This window comes from Urocitellus parryii, chromosome 10 (assembly GCF_045843805.1).
Source record: "Urocitellus parryii isolate mUroPar1 chromosome 10, mUroPar1.hap1, whole genome shotgun sequence".
Lineage (NCBI taxonomy): Eukaryota > Metazoa > Chordata > Mammalia > Rodentia > Sciuridae > Urocitellus > Urocitellus parryii.
The window spans coordinates 133,621,964-133,642,860 of NC_135540.1; the positions used below are offsets into that span (position 1 = coordinate 133,621,964).

Here is a 20,897-nt window from a genome sequence, read left to right on the forward strand (position 1 = left end):
TTTATCAGCGTCAGGAAGTAATCTTTGTTTCTGTTAATGCCGGCCCAATGTACACTTCTCCTTTAAGAGAATGATAGGCCAACTGTATCCCCCTCCTCATTATTATTGCATTGCTGTCTTCTTTGGACTTGGAGAGGCTCACTCTCCCGGCAGAGCTGGTCTCTGTTTCGTTATCACGCTTCTCCTATCACCAGATCCCACTGGGAAAACCAAGCTTGGACGGAGGGACCTGTGCATCGGTCAGAACAGAAGTCCAGGATCCTCTAGGGAAGCAACCCAACCAGACAGGTGTGTGTGCCCCCAAAACGCCTATGGCCACCTAAGCGCACACCTGGAACTCTTGCACAGATACACAAAGAGATGCTGCCCGGGTTCTTAGGGCAGCATTGCCGTCGTGGCAAAAATTAGAAACTAGACACCATTAGTAGCACAATGTTACATAAAACATATTTCCTTCATTCCGTGCATTACTACGCAGCTTACCCAGGAGAGGAGAGGCTTGCGAATGTAAAATGGACAGGGCTCTAAATACAATGCTGGAGCTGCTGTGCTGGCCTGGGTTGGCTCCCTAGCTCCACACAAATGAATAAGTAAATAAATCAAGTACAAATAAAAACAATGTTGAATTAAACAATCATGTTCAAGGAAGAAAACATTATATATTATATCATTTGAATAAATTATTAAATACAAAGTAGAATTATATATAATGGAATCAGATACATATATAATTTATATATTATATATACATTAAAAAAATATATATATATGTAAATTAAAAGATGGGCTAGGAAGATCCATGGGGTCTGAGGAAGACAGAGAGAAATATACTGTAGGGTATTGGTATCCAGGCTTTAGTTTTATTTATGACTTTTAATTCCTTTTTAAAAAGGAAATTAAGATACCATTTCAATAACGGTTAATTCCGGGTAATGGGCCTTGGGTCTTTCCCTACTCTCCTCAGCTCTCTATTTTTTGAAAGCAAATAAAGTGAAGCCTGGCTTAGTTAAGAGACAGCGGAGCGTGTTTGTGTGCTAGAAGGAATTTTAACCAACCTTTCACCGAAAGGATCCCCACCCAAAAGCTGGCTCTGTGAATGGCAGAGACTTTAAAATTTTTGTCTCAACCTGAATTTCTGAGCTCCACGTGTGGGGCGTCACAGATGGAGAGAGACGGCCACAGTGTGACCTAGAGGCTTCGCTTGAACGTTGTCCTGGTCCCCTGCCACTGCGCTTCCACTTCTCAGGTTCCCACAGCATGAGAGGTGGAATCTCTGTGCGGGGCGGCCTCTGCCTGTTCATTAGTTTTTCCTGCTCCTCTCTTGGATGCTAGTTGATAGGTGGAAATTCTGGCGAGGACAGAGAGACTCTTAATGCCCTGTCCCTGTCATCTGGTCGGCCACGGCATTCGGAACTGTGGATAAGTGGATATCACAAGTGCTGATTTGGTTATGATTAAATAAGAACTCCACTTGGGAATAGCAGGCACGCTTCCCCAGCGCAGGAGACGGCAGAAGAGGGCCCTTGAAGTGGTTTCAGCATTTGCTGGACTTTCCAGGCCCCAAGAATGATGTACAAAGGGCAGGAAGGCAGGAAGCAGTTCCCCAGGAGCGCTTGGCTGGGAAAGGTGAGCGGAGGAGGAGGCTCCTTGGCCACACAGGGGCCCAGCTGGGAGGCGATGTGGGACCCTGACTGTGCTGGTTCCTTTCTAGTGTGGGAAGAATGATCTTTCCCTGGACTAAATCTTTCTTAGGATGTATACAGCAAGTGTTTATTTCCCGTCTGCCAGCAGCAGGTGTATGTGCCCACCCCACACCTGGATCAGGGCCCCAGGCTCCCGGCTGGGTTTTAAGGGATGTGCCACAGCCTTCACTCAGAATCCCCAAAGTTGATCTCCACTGATGGGTCAGTCTTCATCCATCTCCTGGTGAATTTCCAAGTTCGCTGATTTCAGGTCATTAGTTGCCTGTGTGCAGTGAGTGGACAGCCACACCCGCTCTCCCTCCAGACCTGGGAGGGGAACCCAGGTGTAGTGAGTTCTTGTCTGAGGACAGCTGGGATAACTTTACTTATGCAGCTTCCTGAATTTGGCCACACTCCTGATCTCACAGAACTGTGGACTCACTCCGTGGGTCTTCCATTTTCCAATGATGTTGGGCCACAGTTTACAATCAAGAGGTGGAACCACTAGCCTGGACACAGAACTGCTGGATTTTAACCAGCACCCTTCCTTTCACACTTCCCTTGCCCTCTTCCTTCCTCACCTGGGGATGAGAAGAGTCCTGCAGCCCCTGTCTTGCAGGCTGCATAGCCAAGAACTCAGCTCCACCTGTCTGGGTTGCTAGATCCCCTACAGGGATTCTGATCTGATTCAGCCAGGTCCTGGTGGCTGCATTTCAGTCACTTCTTAAAGCCCTGGCCTCTTTATTATTCAAATTTATTCTACAAAGTTGTGTTAACTGATCCCAGCTGCTGTGTCCCAGGCAGCAAAATGGAAGGGAAAGGTGTTCAGAGAGGAGGCTGATTATTAGGAAAACCACGTGACCACAACAAAGGGCTGAGACCCAGGAAAGGCTGGAGGACAAAAATTACCTAAAGAGGATGCTCCTTGGACCAGTGCTGGCTGACTGCTTCCTCCAGCTCTTGGGTACCACTCTGCTGTTCAACCTAAGGTACAGAATCACTTTTTAAGCAGAATTATTTGGAAAAGAAAGCATCCACTGGAGTCAAGCTAGTATGTAAACTTTATCACCATTTGCTTGCTGCCTGGTCTTGTTTGAGTAGCTTAACTTTTTGGAAATTCAGACTATAAATAACTTAAGAGTTAAATGACATAATAATGGGCACTAATAGATGACATTTATTGGTCAGCTACTATGTGCTGGACTTTCTTAATCCACACAGTCCACAGTCATTATTATTACACTTACCAAATAAGCAAACAGATGCAAAGCAGTTAGGGGAATTGAATCAGGTCGTCCAGCTAGTAAGATGCAGAATTCATATATTCATGTCAATGTACCTCAGAAATTAGGAACTGGGATTCTCACTAAGGCTGATGACTTTGCCCCTTGATAGTAATTAGGGCAGTTGTGAATCCAAGATGGTCCAATAGAGGCAAAGCACTTAGAAGTGCTGGTTATGGGTACTATCATTAACCTTGGGGCCCTCAAATGTAGGCTGTGTCCACAATCAGCTTCCGTTATATGCAGTCTGCCAGGACTGGCCTGGACCCAATATTTAGTCATTTTCTCTTCAAGCTGTACTCCCTTTGTTCCTTTTCTACCTAGACATTTGTCCTCTCATAGTTCAGGACTAAAAGCCTCGTATTGAGTGGGGGGCCACAAGGGAGGTTGACATAAATCATAACTTGAACACATTGTGAAGAACTGTTATGTCAGTTCAAAGTCACCAGCCAAGAGACCCCATTCTGTCGGCAGTTAAGATCCCTGGACAACTTCGTACAGTGAGCCTCCTGAGCTAGGTTTGTGATGGGACCTTAAGGAATTCCATTCATTCCTTCAACCAGAAAACATCATTTTGCCTACCTGTTCTGTGCCTTGCATTAAAAATTAAAAATGACATTTTAATTGGGGGGACGTTCTTCTAATTTTTGATCAAAGTCAGTTATTTTCGTGTGTGTATCCTCCCTGACAACCTTTCCTGAGATGCCCACTCCCCCCATGTTCTGTTGCTGTCAACTGAATCCAATGACAATGACATCTCTTCTGGGATCATGACGCCTGGTGCCACTTGTGCTGAGCTCACTTACCTCTGCCCTGTGCAACCTTATGGCTGCTCACGGACAGTTCTTGTGCCTCGTTTTAGCCAGAGTCGTCTTTTCTCCCAGCAGCCCTCTGGTCAGCCGGGGTTCCCGTGGGTTTTGCCTTTCGTGGGCTCATTTTCCAGGGGAAATGCCAGAGACCAAGAGTCGACTATAGGAGATGGAGGTGGAGCCCTGATCTGGTGGCTGCCGGTGGCTGCCGCTCTCTGATGCCAGGCAGAGGGCAGTTTACAGGTTTCACTCAGGCTGTCCCCAGCACGGTAGAGAGATGCTGTTGCTAGGTCAGCGGGTTGCCAACAGTCACAAGGACAGGAAAAGCACTTCATTTACAGATTGTTATTTTTGATGCAGTTCTTTAGAATATGGGGTGTCTGTCGCCCTCGAAATGACGTTAGAGATGGTAGACGGAGGCAGGGAAAGGAAGTCTTGCCAATCTTCACGATGCTCCGTGGAGTCTCATGGGACGTCAGTACCCGCCGAATCCGCTTGCCCACTCGCCAGATGGTTATTATTACTGTTGTCATCAACTTCCAATAAGAAAATGTGCTCAGGAATTCAAATAAGTCTCTCAAGTTCAAGTGGCTGGGAAGAGGCAGCACTGGTGGGTGTGGGGGGGTGACTCCCATCAGGGATATAGTAGCACCAGACTCTCTTTCCTGCATGGGCTCTGGTGACACATCTGTACAAGAAACAAGGAATTCAGGGGAAACACCAACCTGAGATAAAAATATTCCCTCTGGCTCTTGGCTTCTTCTTTTTGAAACCTAACTGCCACCTCCCAAAGACTGTCGGGGGAAATGTGGCAGAGCCAGGCAGGGGCTGCTCTGGGATGTTCTGTGTCAGAGTTTAAATTCCATCTCTGCCGTTCCTTAGCTGAGTGGGCTTGAGCAAAGGACGTTCACCACCTAAGTTCTAGTTTCTGCAGTTGCAAAGTAGGAATAATCCTGTGAGCAGCTCCGTTCGTTCATTGAAGTACTTTATTGAGTATCCCCTGGGCTAGACACCATGCTGGGGGCTGGTACAGGGAGCAAAGCCAAGGCCCTGCTCACAAGAAGCTTATGTTTGTGTTGGAGGGAAAATAAAATTGGAAACAGGGTAGCAGTGTGGATTAAGTAGGAAAATATACAGAATACAGAATAGTGTGTGGTATGTGGCGACTCCTTTTCCATATGGGAAGCAATTCGAAGTCAAATAAACCAAAGCACCCAGTCTCCCAGACAGGGTTGCTTTGCGTAACTGATTCCTCCACTTCCAAGCTCACTGATTTTTCTAACAGCTCCCACAGTTTACACAGCGTTGAGCTCGAGGGCTGTGACCTCACACATGTAGCGGGGCTGCCTGCCTGTTGCTCATTTGACTGTCTTCTGCTAGTGGATTTTTAGCTCTTTAGGAAAGGGACTGATCCCTCTTGCAGCTGTGTATTCTAAGTCCCTGAAGATAGTAAGTGCTCAATAAAAACTTTGTTTTTTTGAAAGGAGAAAAGGGGGTGGTTTGTAGGTGGATCCATGCACTGTTCTCGGGTGGATTTATATTTACATTGTTCTTACAGAGGCAAGCATTGGCTTCTGATGTGGCTGTTGGGAAGAAGCCAGAGAGAGACACACAAACATTCATTTGTCTGAGCTTCTCCCTTTCTGGAGGAGAGGGTAGCATCCATCTTCCATGGTTCCTTAATTATCCTTGCTGGGACAGAAGGCTCATTCCTGTGGCCTGCCAGGGACAACAACTTCATGTTGTCATAAGCAGAACAGCTTCATGGGCAGCAGGGAGGCCTGCTGTATCTTGGCCAGGGCCCCAGTGGAGGCGACAAATGAGTGGGGAGTGGCCATCCCCTGTCTGTCCCCCCCTCCCAGCTGACAGGCAGCAGGGAACCACGTTGTCCTCAGTTCTGGCACCAACCAGCAACTCCCTGGAGAAGGACTGTGCCTAAGAATCTGGGGGCAGATGGAGCCCTAGACACAGGGTGGGGTTGGGGTGCAAGTTCTCCTCTCCCTGGTTGCAGGAGGCCCCCTTTTCCCCCGTGGATACCAGCAGTGGTTCTCCATGCCTTAAGGTGGACCAAAGTGTTTTCTGGATGAGCCAGAGAATCACTCAACCCACACCCAACTCAGCCCAGGCGGACAGCCTGCCTGCTGCCCGACTTCTCAATTTTTAATAATTGTTGTCATACGATGTCTTGTTGCTATTTTGTCGTAAAAATGGTGGTTGCCTGTTATCTTCAGCAATCTTCAAGCTCAATCCACATGCATGTGCCCGTTGCTTGTGCGCAAACTCGTCTGTCCGTCTCTCTGTCCACCCATCTGTGTGGCGATACCTTTATCTTTTATAGAAATAGCTGCATAGAGTAGAGCATCCCTGTTTGGTTAAATTTACTTTTAAAAATGATCCCTGTTCGTTGGGTTGAAACGTTGTGTTTTCTTTTTGTAGAAATGGGCTCTTCAGAGAGCAGAGAGGGAGAGGGAAAAAAAAAAAACACAACCCTCATATATTTTACATTAAATGCAAGCTAGTTTGTTAAAAAACATCACATTGTGTTCCTTAGGATATTTATTAAATCTCCCCAAATATATCCTCAAGAATTAATTTTCATTGCGTTGGTTTTAGCTGGCTTATTGAATTGGGATTCGGTCCCATTTGAGGCAATTAATTTGAAGAGTGACCACGCAGCCTGCACACCCTCTCCCGCACACCCACGCACATATGCCAAGCCCCAAGCCTGCAGCCACTGGGCTTGTCTTTCTCCTCCTCTTTCTTGTCCTCTTTGAGCTATTTTACGCTCTCGCCTGTTAAATAAATGATCTGTCTCTTTGCAGGATAGTGACAACCTCTGGTGGGACGCGTTTGCCACTGAATTTTTTGAAGATGACGCCACATTAACCCTTTCATTTTGTTTGGAAGATGGACCAAAGCGATACAGTAAGAAAGAAGTTTATTTTTCTAATATTCTTTTTGCACCTGTAAGGAAACCACAGGGGTCTTCGGAGAGTAGCGCCGTGCGCTGACAGGCTGACAGCAACACCCTGGTCCTGACAGGGCTCTCGCTTCCCGTCAAGACACTGTCACCGGGTGGCAGTGCGTCGGTGCTCAGAGATGTCCTTCGAGGCTTAGACTGTTTGGGCACTGGCCTGTTTAGAGAGTGGAGCCCATATGAACCGAGCCACCCAGTAATAAGTGGGAGCGCAGGGACGGAAAGTTCTCATGCGTCTCTTCTCTGCGACCCTCTTTTATCCTTGATGGCTCTCACTTGACACCCCTTGTTCTGCTTGTGAAGGTTTCTTAAAAAACAAACAAAAAAAAGGCCTCACCAACACTGTATCAGCCACATTCTTCTAATTCCCTTTTATCAATTATCTCAGGTATTTATTGGGTATTTATGAGATCAGTGCTATCTTTTCTTGGAGAAGGGGGGAGGCCACAGCTGCTTTAGAACCTACAGTTTGGGATTGGTGTTGACAGAATTATAGTTCCTTGTCTTTCCTGCGAGTGATAACTCTGTAAAGATCCTCAAATCACAGTCTGTGGCACCTTGGGTAGCAGCTGATCTGTCCTGATTAGGTTCAGCCAGCTTGTCAGAAATCAGATTTGCTAGTTGTGCTATCAGACCAAGAGGCATAGACACATCAACACAAAAGCAATTAATGTCCGGTTAGATCAGAGAGAGATGTGTTTTCAGAAATCAGTGTTGCACATATAGGAAAGGCTCTGACAGAGGGGAAAACATTCCCACTGTCACAAACACTGAGATGACAGACCTGCCTCTGGCGTGAGCCAGTCAATCCAGAGTGTCTGGCAATTGATAGGTAATAGGGCTCTTGATAAACATGATTAAAAATTCTAAGAGTTGCTAAGTCTATTTCAAAGTCACTAGGTTTATATATATATATATAAATATATTTACATTAAATATATGTAAATATATATCTCTATATATTTAATTTACAGATACCTTAAATATATATATATGTATTTAATTAAATATATATATATATATACATATATATATATATATTTAATTTGAGGGATTCTTAGACAGCTTAGTACTACTGGATCTTTTCATGCTTACCTGATTACTTATGCTAATACATGCAGGTAGTGATTTTACAACAGTGACCAAGGAGGTAGAGCAGGCCATCAGGGACTTGCCACTGGATCAAAACTTGTCACTGGAAGCATCTCTTTAGATTTGGATACTGTGGGTTTACAAGGGCATGGAGCCGCACCCTAAATATTTTGGCTGAGGGGGCAGATGGTAGGTCAGACAATGGGCTGTTAGAATGTGTTTACATTCAACAAAGTGACTCCTGCTGCAGCTCTGCTAAGCCACTTCCTGGGGTCCTTTCCTTCCCAAGTGGGTGTTCCCCAAGCCTCCTTGGGCCCCAGAGTGCGTTTCAGAAGTCCCCAGGAGATTAAGGACCCCAGCAGTCCTGCAGTTGCTCCCTTTCCAAAGGCTGCCTAATCCGTGGTGGTGAATCATTTCTCAGGGAGCAGTCATCTGCCCTGGGAGCTGCCTTATTTATTTATTTGCTTACTTATTTATTTATCTTTAGAGGCATGGATCAGATAACTTCAAGTTATCATTGTTTTATAGTCCTGTTTTTTGCTCGTTCGGGAATTCATCAAGGTCTACTCAGGAAACCAGAATGAGGATTTTAAAGCTTGTACTAATAAAACAGTCTTGCTGCTCCTCTGTCCACCCCAGCCCCATGGGGGAGGAGGCATGATCAGTGTCCCTGTAAGATCTTATATTCTCGTGCAGGAGTAAATGCCTGACTCTGAGCCACGATCGCCCAAGTGTCTTTGTTTCTCCCAGCCAAAATATTTCCTGAGTGGAGAAGAGAAACAAAGATGATTGACAGCCTTGAGCCGAGTCTCATCAGCTGCCTCGCTGACAGCCTGGTGATGTGTACCCGCTGCTGATGTGCAGACGAGTGACAGTTGACTGACAGCCTGGGACTGGGAGACAGGAAAGATGAAGCTTGCTTAGAACGCCTGACGCGCACTGTTTGTGTAGCGCTGTGAGCGCAGGCACTGCCACCTTAACCCATTCGCAGTCCAGGAACATTGTGCCAGGGTAGGAAGACCCCTGGGGGTCCCAGGGCTGGAAGCTGAGGCTCTTCCTTGATGTGTCCCAGTGAGCTAAAGTCTTTGTATTCCTGAGAAGGAAAACTAGACTTGCCTAATGGAATTTGTATTTGTATAAAGATTTCCCAAATTACTCGTGCTAAGTAATAAACAGTATTACTAGATGAGTTTTTTTTTTTCAGCCTTCCTAGAAAAACCCTTTCTCTCCTGTCTCCATCCACGTCTTCAGAAGGTCTTTTCAGTGCTAAGATACCTGAGCTACCATCAAATCCAACATATGTTTATCTATTATTTGTTGCCTTTCTCCTTTCTAGAATGTTACTTCTAGGTGAAAGGGGGCTTTGTTAATTGCTGAATTTTCAAATACAAGAACTCACTTGTGATAGGTGCTCAATAAATATTTGTTGAATGAATGAATGGGGGAACAGACATTTCAGGAAATCTTATGTAAGTCTAATGTTGGCAAAACAATTTTTTTTTTTCACTGAGATCTCTGGACTTTTTATTACTAGAAGAACTTGATCCACAGTCCCTGCTCTACTGGCATTTTCAAATAAACTCTAGGATATGATTCTGATCTACTCAAGTGGAAAAAAAAAAAGTCTCCGCGGTACAATAAGTTAGGAAATAATTCTGCTTTGGGTGATTCATGGCTCCTTCCTTTCAGAAAGCTCCTCAGTATTGATCCTGTTGTTCTAAGCACTCCACCTGCACCCACGTCCTTCACTCTCCTGATGGGGTGGGACCCTCTGTAGGGTCAGACTGGACACTCTTGGTTCAGATGGAGACCATTGTTGTTATTCAGGTGGCGGCTGCTGTGGAGAGGAGCCGAAGGGGTGCTTTGTGTGACTCCCGTGCCTGGCCCTGCCTGGCCCTGCCTGGCCCTGCCTTGGGTACATCGGGAAGCAGTCCTTTGGCTGGAGAAGCTGGCAGCTCCAGGAAGGAGGCTCTCTCCTTGCATCAGGTGGGGTACGGGGAGGGTAGAGGATGATGGGTGGGCGATTCCCTCTTTGTCAGCAAGCCAGAGAATAAAGAACATTAGAGCAAAAAAGGGTCATTTTTGAAACTGGAAACGTGATCCAGGGAAGTCAGGCAGATACCCGGCTGGGACTCGCCGGGCTTCGTGTCTGTGTGGCCTGTTGCCATTTCTTCCCTGGTCTGGTACAGAAGGGTTAGGTGATGGTGCCCAGCTCACGTCAAGCAGAGTATTGATTTTCCTTTATTCTCTTTAGGCATGAGGCACCCCCCCGCCACACACACACACACACACACACACACACACACACATACTGTTCTCTCTTCTCATGACAGTCATGGTCACCACGTGGGGGACCTGCAGCTGGCAGCTCCTTCAACAGGTCTAGCCTGTATCCAGCCCTTCACTGGTCCCATTCTTAGAAAACATGAGGTTGTCAGTTCATTCTGAAAACATCTTCTTGTTGGAAGAGAAACATAGAGAAAGATCCTCTGAGGCTGATACCAGGCTGGCACTCCCTAAGTGGTGGAGGAGAAAGGGCATGAAGGCTTGAACCCATGCTTTGCAGGATACACAGCGCCTTCTTTCCCAGATGTGCAAAGTGGGTATAGCACCACCATCACTGGCTCCTGGTGAAAATTAAATGATGTAATGACGTAAATGATGTAATGATGATGTAACCAAAGGGCCTGGGGCCATTTGAAGCACCGAGTCGTCGGTGTCATGATCAATGACAGCAGTGCATGCTCTTGGCCTTGTGGCTTTTGGGCACCGAGAAGCTGCCCACTTGCCAGGGACCTGCCACGTGTGCAGTGTGTCGAGCTCAAGGCAGAGGTCCCCTGGCCAGGTGGGAGCCTCACCACCTCTCTGCTGGGCAGTTCTGAGGCCATTCTGCTCCCTGCCCCGCTTCCAGCTGCCCAGAGAGTCATCCTCACTCTGCCAAGTGAGGGAGGAGCAGGAGGGGAAAGGAGGGGCGAGGGGAGGCTGGTTAGCTGTATCTGGGGAAGCAAAGATTCCAGAACACAGGGTGCGATTGTGTCTGGGCAGGCAGTGACTGGGAGTTAGGGGAAAATGACGTGACTACTACAGTGCCATCTGGTTTCAGAGTGCGTCCTGTTACCTGTCTCTGAGAAGGGGCTGTGGTCTAACACTGGGCTCAAATCCAGCAGTCTATAACCACCTGTGTGATCTGAGACAAGTCACTTTGGAAGTGTCATCTTTTCTTCTGAAAGTAGGGTTTGGATGGGATGATGCCTGAGATATTCATAGCAGCCTCTCCAGCCCCTTGAAAACGCTCCATAAATATCAGCTGTTGTTGTTATTTGTTTAAATTCTACAAAGCCCGTTGCTGCTTCTAGACTGAGACCGAGGACAATTCTTCTAAAATTTCCATCAATCCTTTAACCACTCAGGTGTGGTTTTTGACCAAAGGTCCCAATAATTCTCTATCATACACTTCTTGTTTCATGACTTTCCTATTCTGTCCAAAATAAGGACTTCAGCAGGACCACACTCCTCCTGTTTACTCTAGCCAAGAACTGTCCTGTGGGGACTGGGAGGTCATTCCACTCTCAAAAAACAAAAACAAAAACAAAAAGCCAAAAAAAAAAAAAAAGCAAAAAAACCAGCCAGTTCAGGAAATATTGTTCTCTGTGCCTTTATTTTCCTCAGTCACCAAGTCTCATGGAGAGTCTGAAGAAGGACACGTGGGCCCTCTGTGGAGTCATCACTATGTTCCCTGTTTCTCTTTTGCATTTTCTTCCCCCATCTCCCTTATTTATGAAAGCTCTGGTATCTTCACAATATTGACTAAAATTTCAATTTTGTCTTGTAAAATGTGCTTTTATGGTTGTGTATCTGGACAAGTTCCCCCAAGGTAGACAGAATCGACACAGCCCAAGTGGCTTCACTGTGCCTGGTTGCTACTTCTCTTCTGCTTTTATGGCTTCACCAGGCCCCCTGCATCTTTACTGTGCTTGTCAAATGGGATTCTGAAAGCATTTCCTCCACTTTTTCCCTCCCTCTTTTTTTTGCATGATGAAAAAATATATTTCTGGGAAAATGACTCCTTGATAATAAGTAAGCATAAGGGCATTTTGACACTATGCTTAATAACTACTGTGGCCATTTTTAAAAGTCACATGTAAAGGGTGCACACTGTAGCACCCTGAAAAAGGATCTCAAGGTCAGAATCTGTACATGTTTTTTTCCCTCTGAATATTAAGTCTGTAGTGCCCACCGGAAGCCTGAAAAAGCAGAGGTTCATGTGGGCAGTGTTAACTCTCCTGTGCCTCCTCAAAGGTATCTGTCAGATGGTCCTGGAGCTTTGGATTGCCATAGAGTAACTGTTTCCTGAACACATTTCTCTGCCTCCCCTTTCTCTCCTCCTTCTCTTCTTTCTCCTCCTCCTCCTTGTTCTCCTCCTCCTCCTTCTCCTTGCTGATTAAAACATACTCATTTTGAGTCTTTGCTTCACCATGACTCTGTGATACAACATTGCCCATGCTGCTTAAATATCATTACATCCGTTCTTCATCTGTAGACCAAGGAAATAATGATGCCAGCATCATAGGATATTTGTGAAGATGAAACCACATATTGGTTAGCTTAGCGCCAGTCTCAGAGTACACAGGACAAATACTTATTGTATGAATTGATGAATGGCTGGCTGGCTGAATAAGTGAATGAATTAAACCTATGACCTGACAGTTATTTGGAACTAAAATAGATGATAGTTCCCATTGTTTATTTAGTCACTTGGCACGTAATAGGAGGAAATGTGACCTAGATTAGAGCCAGATCAGATCTGTCTTCTTTCTGCATGGGAACCCTAAAAATGTAATGACCAATTGGGACAAAAACTGATGTTAATGAAAGATGATGACTTACAAAAACGAGTCCCCAAATTCCTGACAGGGGTAAGATTTCCAGCCCCCATTTTTCTCAGAGAGCAAAGAGCTCGTGAAAACTAAGTGAGCCCCAACAACTTCTCTGGGTAACTTAGGGCTCCATATCTTGTTTACTGAGAATCAGATGCAAGGAAATTGACTTTGATTGCATCCAAAAATTTATCTTAGCAAAAAGAATCTTCTTTTGCAAAGTCTCAGAGCAGACTTTGATGATTAATTACAGGAATGGGTGCGCGCTGGCGACTGGGGCATCTCGGCTGCATAATGACATAGATACTGCCATCACAGAAGGCTCTGGACAGGGTATTCTTCAACATGGAGTTGCACTAAATGATTTCTGGATAATTCTAGCTGCTGATGCTGTGATTTCAGAGTGATCCTTTTCTACTACATTAGGCTGGTGAGATTTGGAGCAAATTAAATTAGGTCAGAAGCAGACTTTGGTTCAACGTTCATTTGTTCTTTCACTCATTCATTGACTCATTGATTCATTCAAAATGCACTGAGCCCCTGCTGTTTATCAGACATTGACACAGTGCAGCAGACAGCTCTTGGGGAGAGCACAGTTCATTATAAAATGTGTTGTTTACTTTTGATGTCATTTTATTTAAAATCCTTCCCTTAGCCCATTTCCAAGTTTTCAGTTTTGTGAATATTTCAATGAAATTGACACAAGTGTATCAAAGTAGGTTGGAAATCATAATCTAGACTTTATGTATGTATATTAATAAATATTATTATAATGTCATAATTATATAGCATATATTAAGTATTATATTAAAGTTTTTATAGGTATTCCACATATGAGGCAAAATGGGTTAAATTGGCATACTAAAGCATGTGGTTCAGAAAGATAATATTCCTGGGACATTAATGGAAAATCTAGGACTAGTCATAAAAATAAAATTTCGAGAAAGCCCACAACTGATAGATGAACTGACAGACTCCTGAAGGAGAAAAAGAGACTGAATCTCTCTCCCATTTGTGGTTTCAAATTGATGGTATCAGAAGTTGCAAATTGGCCGTAACAATAGATTGAGCAGACATTCCATTCTCTCATCTCTAATAAATACCACACTAATGATCACATGAGATAATGGACAGAAAAGTGCTTTGAATAAATTTAAAGTGCTACACAAGTTGAAGGTATAATTATCATATTTATAATTGATCTTTCAGATTTGGTGAGTTTTAATTTTCCCTTTATATGTTATAAATTAACCTGTTAGGAAATCTGGAGTGGTTGTTGGATCTTTTTTTCATGGTGCTAAAATTGTCAAACACATAGGTTTAGGCAAGCCAGACACATGAGTGCCCTCAAGAGCTCAGTTGGAAGGTCAGAATAAGGTACTAAGAAGAAAAGAGACATCATGTGTTGTTTTTTGAGACTGTGTGACTGCAAGGTCTGTGGGTTCTGGCTCATGCATTTCCTGACTCGTAGCTTCATGGAATATGATCCTACATATCCTACAAGTGGTTCTCAAACCAAGGTTACTGTCCCATAGAGAATTATAAGAAAAGTGTGGTGAATTTTCTCATGGTCAAAAATGATAGGTGTTGCTTTTAGCACTTATTTTCAGATAGTGTTTTGTACAACAACAACAACAACAACAAATTGTTCCTTTGGACCTCCAACTTATCATCTTGAAGGTAGGGTTGACAGATAAAATATAAATATACAAATGTAATACTTGAGGCATCATTATACAAATGCCCCTTGGCTTACAATGTGGTTATATCCTGATAAACCCATTGTAACCCCCAAGCATCTCAGTCAAAAGTGTTTTAATACAACTAATCTACCAAACAGCTTAGCTTAGCAACACAGTGTGCTATAGAGCATCGGTGTTGCCCTCCCGATCATGTGGCTGACAGGGACCTGCAGCTTGTTGCTGCTGCCCAGCATTGCAAGGGGGGGTGTCAGACTGCACATCTCTAGTCCAGAAAAAGATCAAAATGCAAAATTCCAAGTATGGTTTCTACTGAATGTGGGCGACTTTTGCACCATTACATAGAAAAAATAATTTTAAGATGATTCCTTGTAATTTGAGTCTGCTCTACAAAATTGTTTTATATTCATCTGAAGTTCAATCCTACTGGGCATCCTGTTTTTCTTTGTTAAATATTGCAGCCCTACTCCCCCCCATTCATGCTAAAATATGAAATCTTAATAATTCTAGAGCAGCTGCAGTGGGGAGTGAGCATGGCACAGTGTACGATCATATGAAATGTCTTTTTTTTTCAGTTGTAGATGGACAAAATACCTTTATTTTTTTATTTATTGTTTTTAATGTGGCGCTGAGGATCGAACCCAGTGCCTCACACATGCTAGGCAAGCGCTCTACCACTGAGCCACAACCCCAGCCCATGAAATGTCTTTTTATTCACAAAAGTCTTGCCTCTGTTTAATGTCTAGGTGCTATAGTCATGGATTACACCTATAGGAGGAAACACTTCCACAAAGGGTTGAAAGTGAGATCAAAAATGTGTCTGAGTTTAAATTCAAGGTCCACATCACAGGCCACCACAGTTGACTATGTCCGACATTTGGTAGGTATTGAGCACACACACCCAAGTATCAGCTATGACTTACCTTAAAGGGACTTTCAGTTTAGCAAGAGAGACAGATGCCCTATTGCATTAACTCTAATACAATAGCATTCCCACTGTCAGATGGGATGGCAAGATACTGTGGGCACTAGAGACCTAACGTACACAGCATGATGACTACAGTAATAATATTATATTACATGTTATAGATTTGCTAAGAGAGTAGATTTCAGGTACACCCACAGTAGCAATAACAATTAAAGGGAACTATGTAAGGAAATGGTTATGTTAATTTTCTTCAAATAATTTTGCTGTGTATATCAAAACACCATGCTGTGCAATTTAAATATATTTAAATACCTGACTATAGTATCTTGCAACTATAAGGCTTCCAGTAAATATTTATGGATTAAATAACTGTGCAGCTCTGATTAATAGTTCAAATGTGACCCAACCTATCTGATTATCTAGACCATAGGCACTTTGTGGCACCTAATTTTAAGTTCCCACCACTACAATCTCAAGTTTTTGCAACTTGTTTGGTATTATAGAATAAGACGAATGTCACAGAACAATTTGGAAATTTGTACGCAAAGAGAACCAGGGCTTGAGACTCACATTTAAACTCAAAGCTCAAATGATATCTATCCACCTATAGCATGTACCAGGACTGATAATTTTTTCCCTGGAGCATTTCACCACATATTTAGCCAGTTTCCTGCTAGGTAGGTCCTATTCAGTCATCAAATTTTATGTAAACCTCAGCAATTGTTAACCAGGTACTTAAATCTTATCAAATGGGTCTTATTGGATGTAATTTCAGTGGAAACACCTAGTATTTACTTAACCTTCCTTCAGGAGTTTCTGTGTGTCATCTTTCTGTGCCCCAGGGACAAGAAGATAAATGAGCTTTGGAGAAGCTAAAGGTCTAGTGAGCTATTCGTTAAAGGACTTGACTCTTAGCAGATCTTAGCCATGTCTTTTCACATAGATACCCTCTGCCCCTGTTTATGAACCCATTCTTAATAATGCTTAATTCCCCAGTTTTAGACCTTTATTTACAAATCGGTGACATTTAAAAATTGCTATCATTTTTTTAATGTAAAGCATTTAAAAAAAAAGCAGTGTTAAATTGAGATGTGCATATTATTCCTTTGTGTAACACTGGCCTGTGATATTTCCGTTGATTGGAGAGAGCTGATTTGAGGCAAGTTCTACCCCAAGCCAACTGGAGAGCTTATCTTCACATTCCTGTCGTGTTTTCAAGTTGTGAACACACTTCATTTATGCAGATGAGGTAAAATAAAGCATTCGTTGAAGTCAGGTTAAATTAGCATTCTTCTACAACTATATTAAGCAACGTTCAGATGAATTTTGTTAAGACTATAGAGAGGCCATGACAAAACTACTCATCGGGGTCTGTTTCATTATTTATTGTTTAATCAAGGTAGTCATGTTAGGGTATTTGAATTCAAGAGCTTACAGAACTTGCTGCCTTCATGTGTTTTGCTTTTATTATTCATTCTGGAAGAATCTGCTTCATACAACCGTGCCTGCCGCTGTGCTTGTTTATTTTTATGACATTGGTCCTCTCCCACGTGAAGCTTTCTTTAATGGACTCTTTGATGGGATCTTGCCTGTCATAACTTCTACTTTGGGCTTCCCAACAAGGCAGAGGACCTGAACTTGACAACAATTAACACTTATACATAATCATGTAGGAGACTCAGTGGAAGATGTACAGTCACCTGGGAGCACCGTCGTAAACCCCTCCATTTTTATGAGCTACGGCACAATTACTCCTGAGAACCCGTTCTCTGTGTTGTCTAGCGCAAAATAAAGCATTACATTACTTTTACAGACCTTCCTAAAAATGCATATGTCTTACTTATTCTTGCCTTTGAAGAATCTTAGTCACTTTGACTATCTTTGTTTTATTTTGAAAAAAAATGTATCACTGGCTATGGCGGGATGGTTTGTTACACAAAGAACAGCGAAAAACCAAAAGAATCTGAGTCCATGCCCAGCCCAGCCTGAGTTCTCCAGAGATGATTTCCTCACAGACACACAGGGTGTCCCTGGGTCACTACCGGATTCCCTGTAAAAATCAACCACCTGAGGTGGTTCTCAGATAGAGGACAACTCTTTGTGTGTTTTTAGAACTCATACAAGCTTTGAAAATATTCCAAAGACTGAAGGTAGCTACCTGACAGATGTATTTGTCCCAGTAAAATTTCCTCTGGGACGGTTCACTGTGGCGGATAGAGGTAGGGCTGGGATTTGGTAAAGTCAGCCATATTTGTGTTTAGTTTTCAACTGAGGCATTTAGGAAAGTTCAACTTTCAAGCTTTGAAAAAATTAGTAGCAGTCAACTTTTCCAAGGTTTCTTGCATGAAATAACTCCACATTCTCATCCTTATTTGCTTTCTTCGTAGGACCAGGAGAGAAATGATAAACGGTGTTTGACTGATGATGTACATAAACTGCTAATTATATCCTTAATAGTCATCCACATTTTTAGACACTGTACCAGAATGTATTTCCTATAAAATACTTTAATACTTAGAGCTCTATTATTTTTTTTTAAAGATAGGCCCAAAATCGGTAATTATGAGAGTTATTATTCAGGTTCACAGCAGTGCGACAGCTATTTTTCACTTGATAATTAACTTGTTAAAATAATGTCAGACCAGCACCATGCCTTATTTAAGAAAATGGTTCACCGGCCCCATGTAAGCAGGCTCAGCTGTGGAAATATTAAAATATTTATTAAACCCTGTCTCATCTTTAGCATTACCTCGTTGTCATTAGTTACAAAAGTTCTAAGAAGTTGTGTATTCCTCACTAGATGTTTGCAGCATCTTCCCCGAGGTCCTGTTGCATCTCTTGACACTGGGCAGTTCCTTTACATCCCTTCCATTCTTGGCCCTGAGCTTTGTGGCCAGCAAGGGGGTTGTTTAATTGGTGCAATCTCCATGCAGAGCCTTCAGGAGGAGCAGAGAAGATGACCCATCCCCAGGGAAATAAGGAACGCTTATGGTGCCAGCTCTCTTCTTCTTCCCTGTGTTTGAATTGCAGTTTTATGTACTACTTCTTTCCCTTTGGGAAGATTAAAAAAAAAAAAAAAAAGCAAAGACCCTCCAATATTATCTGTGGTTTGTCTTTAAAAAAAAGACACAGGCAAGGATTCCAATTGGAAGTCTGAAATAAGTCATTCTTCCTATGATATCTTAATTTAGAAACAAAAACAAAAAATTCAGATATTTAGTAGATTTTTGACCTGGGATTTTTCAAATATGTGCAAAAGTAATCTCCTGGGTTGGTTAATGAGTTTAAATGTCCAACATCTTCCTAATGCTTTGCCATGTGTAGAATTCTTTTGATAAATCAGTACCATCCACAGGCTCACTCTGTGTGAGGGCCACATCTTGTTTCCCTCCGTGGTCTCTGTGCCTGACACTATAAGTGACAGGAGACCCGTGATTAATATTTGCTGAGCAAGACTGAATGCAGTGTCTCATTTCACCCAGGAGCAGGTACTGTGTTGACCACTGGAGACAGGAACAGCATGAGGTCCCAGGGGGTGCAGAGTTCAATTCCTCTGCCACTCAGGCCCGCACTGTGGTCCCTTTACCATCTCACTACTGGGAACCTTTTTAAACACTAAAAAATCTTTAATGTTACCTGTTTGGATGAAAAAAAAAAATCTCTAGCTTTGCCTCCTGAAAATGATCTTCCTCCCTCCTCATTCACCAAACAGTGCCAATTAAGAGTATTTAGCTCTTAAGGGCAAATTGAGAACTGGTGTCCCACCAGTTGGAGGCTGGCGTCCCAGCAGCGTCTCTTTCCTGGTGGTGTTTAAGTGTGGGTTGCTGAACCCCGCCCCCTGACACTGCTGCTACACAGCTGACATTTATAAACTCTCTTTTTCCATGCAGTATGGGATCCTCCATATGTCTTCCACAGTAACTCTCCATGTTTTCAGGGAATCTAAAGATTTATTTCCTTCCAAGTCCTTGTTGCTGGCATTTTATCCAAGCCTTCCGAACTGCCAAGAGATGAACTTCAATTTAGAGGAGCTGTTACATTTGTCATTGTGAATTTGCTCAACTTTGGATAAATTTGAAGATTTATGCTTATTCCCAAATGGGGCCCTGAGAATATCTTTGGAGCTCAGAAAGTTCACGCTTGACTTCCTTTTCACTGTTCTAAGCAAAAGAGTTCTGAAATCTGTGTAGTCGCCCTGCTCGGTCTCAGGGTCCCTGCCATTGTCTCAGCCTGGAGACGTTGGAGCTGATGGAGGCACAGGAGTGACTCACCTCTGAGGAGCAAGGAGGGTGGTCCTGGCTGTGCCTCATGCTGTGGAAAGCTCATTCTGTGTTTGCAGGATGACTCAGGTAGCGAGTGCCATGCCGGAAGCACTGTTTAAGGCAAACGGCCCAGGATGAGGGTCAGAGCAGCCTGGTTCCAAACCACAGCCATGTCCTTTAGTGACCACATGACTATTGTTCCTCTTTTCTCTGACACTCAGTGTTCTAATTTGCATAATTCAAATATTATATACTGGGCAATGCGTAATGGTATTTGCAAAAAATACGCATACGATTCCTGAAACATTGGAGTTTATCAACAAATAGTAACTATGATAAGGATTATTTCTAGTTAACATTCCAAGAAGTTGACTTGATTTTGACTTGTTTAAGGTGACCTAGCTAGTAAGGGATAGAAACAAGATTAGTAGTTACGTGTCCATATATTTTATACAACCTATTGGTAGGACTAGCTACAAGTTCCCTTTTTCATTGGAAATAGTCTAAAACAATCATGGCTTACAGAGACCACATACTATTGAATTTTGTTCTTTGAATCATCTTCAAAATATTTCAAACCGTGTGCAACAGGCAGCTCACTGACTGCATTGAATTCAAGATGTGCAAAACATGGGAGAAAACCTATTTTATGGATGTTTAAGTTCTCCATTACAGCCCATCAAAATACTACACAATTGGTTACACAATTGGCTACACACAGTAATTAATTAGATAAGTCTAGGAAAATGCTTCAATTCACTACTGGCTCAAACACACACACACACACACACACACACACATTTATTATCTCACAATTTTCCTGGGTCAGGTGTCCAGGGGAGGTTATCTGCATGCTCTGCTCAGGTTGATATGCTGATGTCGGTTGGGGCTCCCACACCAGCTGAGGCTCAGGATTGTTGGCAGAATTCAGCCCTGGAGGCCTCCTGACACATGGGCCCCTCCACAACCTGGCAGCTTACTCTTTCAAGGCCAGCAGGAGAATACCCCCACACAAACCTCTCTGATACCATGGGCTCACCTGCTTCTTCAGGCCAACTTAGGGCCAACTTATTTTTTTTTTTAATTTAGTAACTTTAATTCCCCATGCAAAATCTCTCTGCGGTTTAATGTCACATAGTCATGGAGTGATATCCTGTCACAGTCATGAGTCCTGCTTCTAATCAAGGGGAATGGATTATACAAATGGGTACTCTGGGGTAGAAATCTTGGAGGCCCCGTAGACTTGAACAGGAAATAAATACATAATTATAATTAAAAACTAGTCAC

At 43.3% G+C, this 20,897-nt stretch overlaps 1 protein-coding gene across 10 annotated transcripts in view; it reads left to right on the top strand.

The window, feature by feature from the left end:
- The window catches only part of Ldb2 (LIM domain binding 2), a 338,437-nt gene that overhangs the window by 123,755 nt on the left and 193,785 nt on the right, over nucleotides 1-20,897 (top strand). For all 10 annotated transcript variants that reach the window (XM_026403635.2, XM_026403649.2, XM_026403643.2 and 7 more), the window contains exon 2: nucleotides 6,597-6,699. In XM_026403635.2, the coding sequence (XP_026259420.1) occupies nucleotides 6,597-6,699 (103 nt within the window). The remainder of the gene's footprint in view (nucleotides 1-6,596; nucleotides 6,700-20,897) is intronic.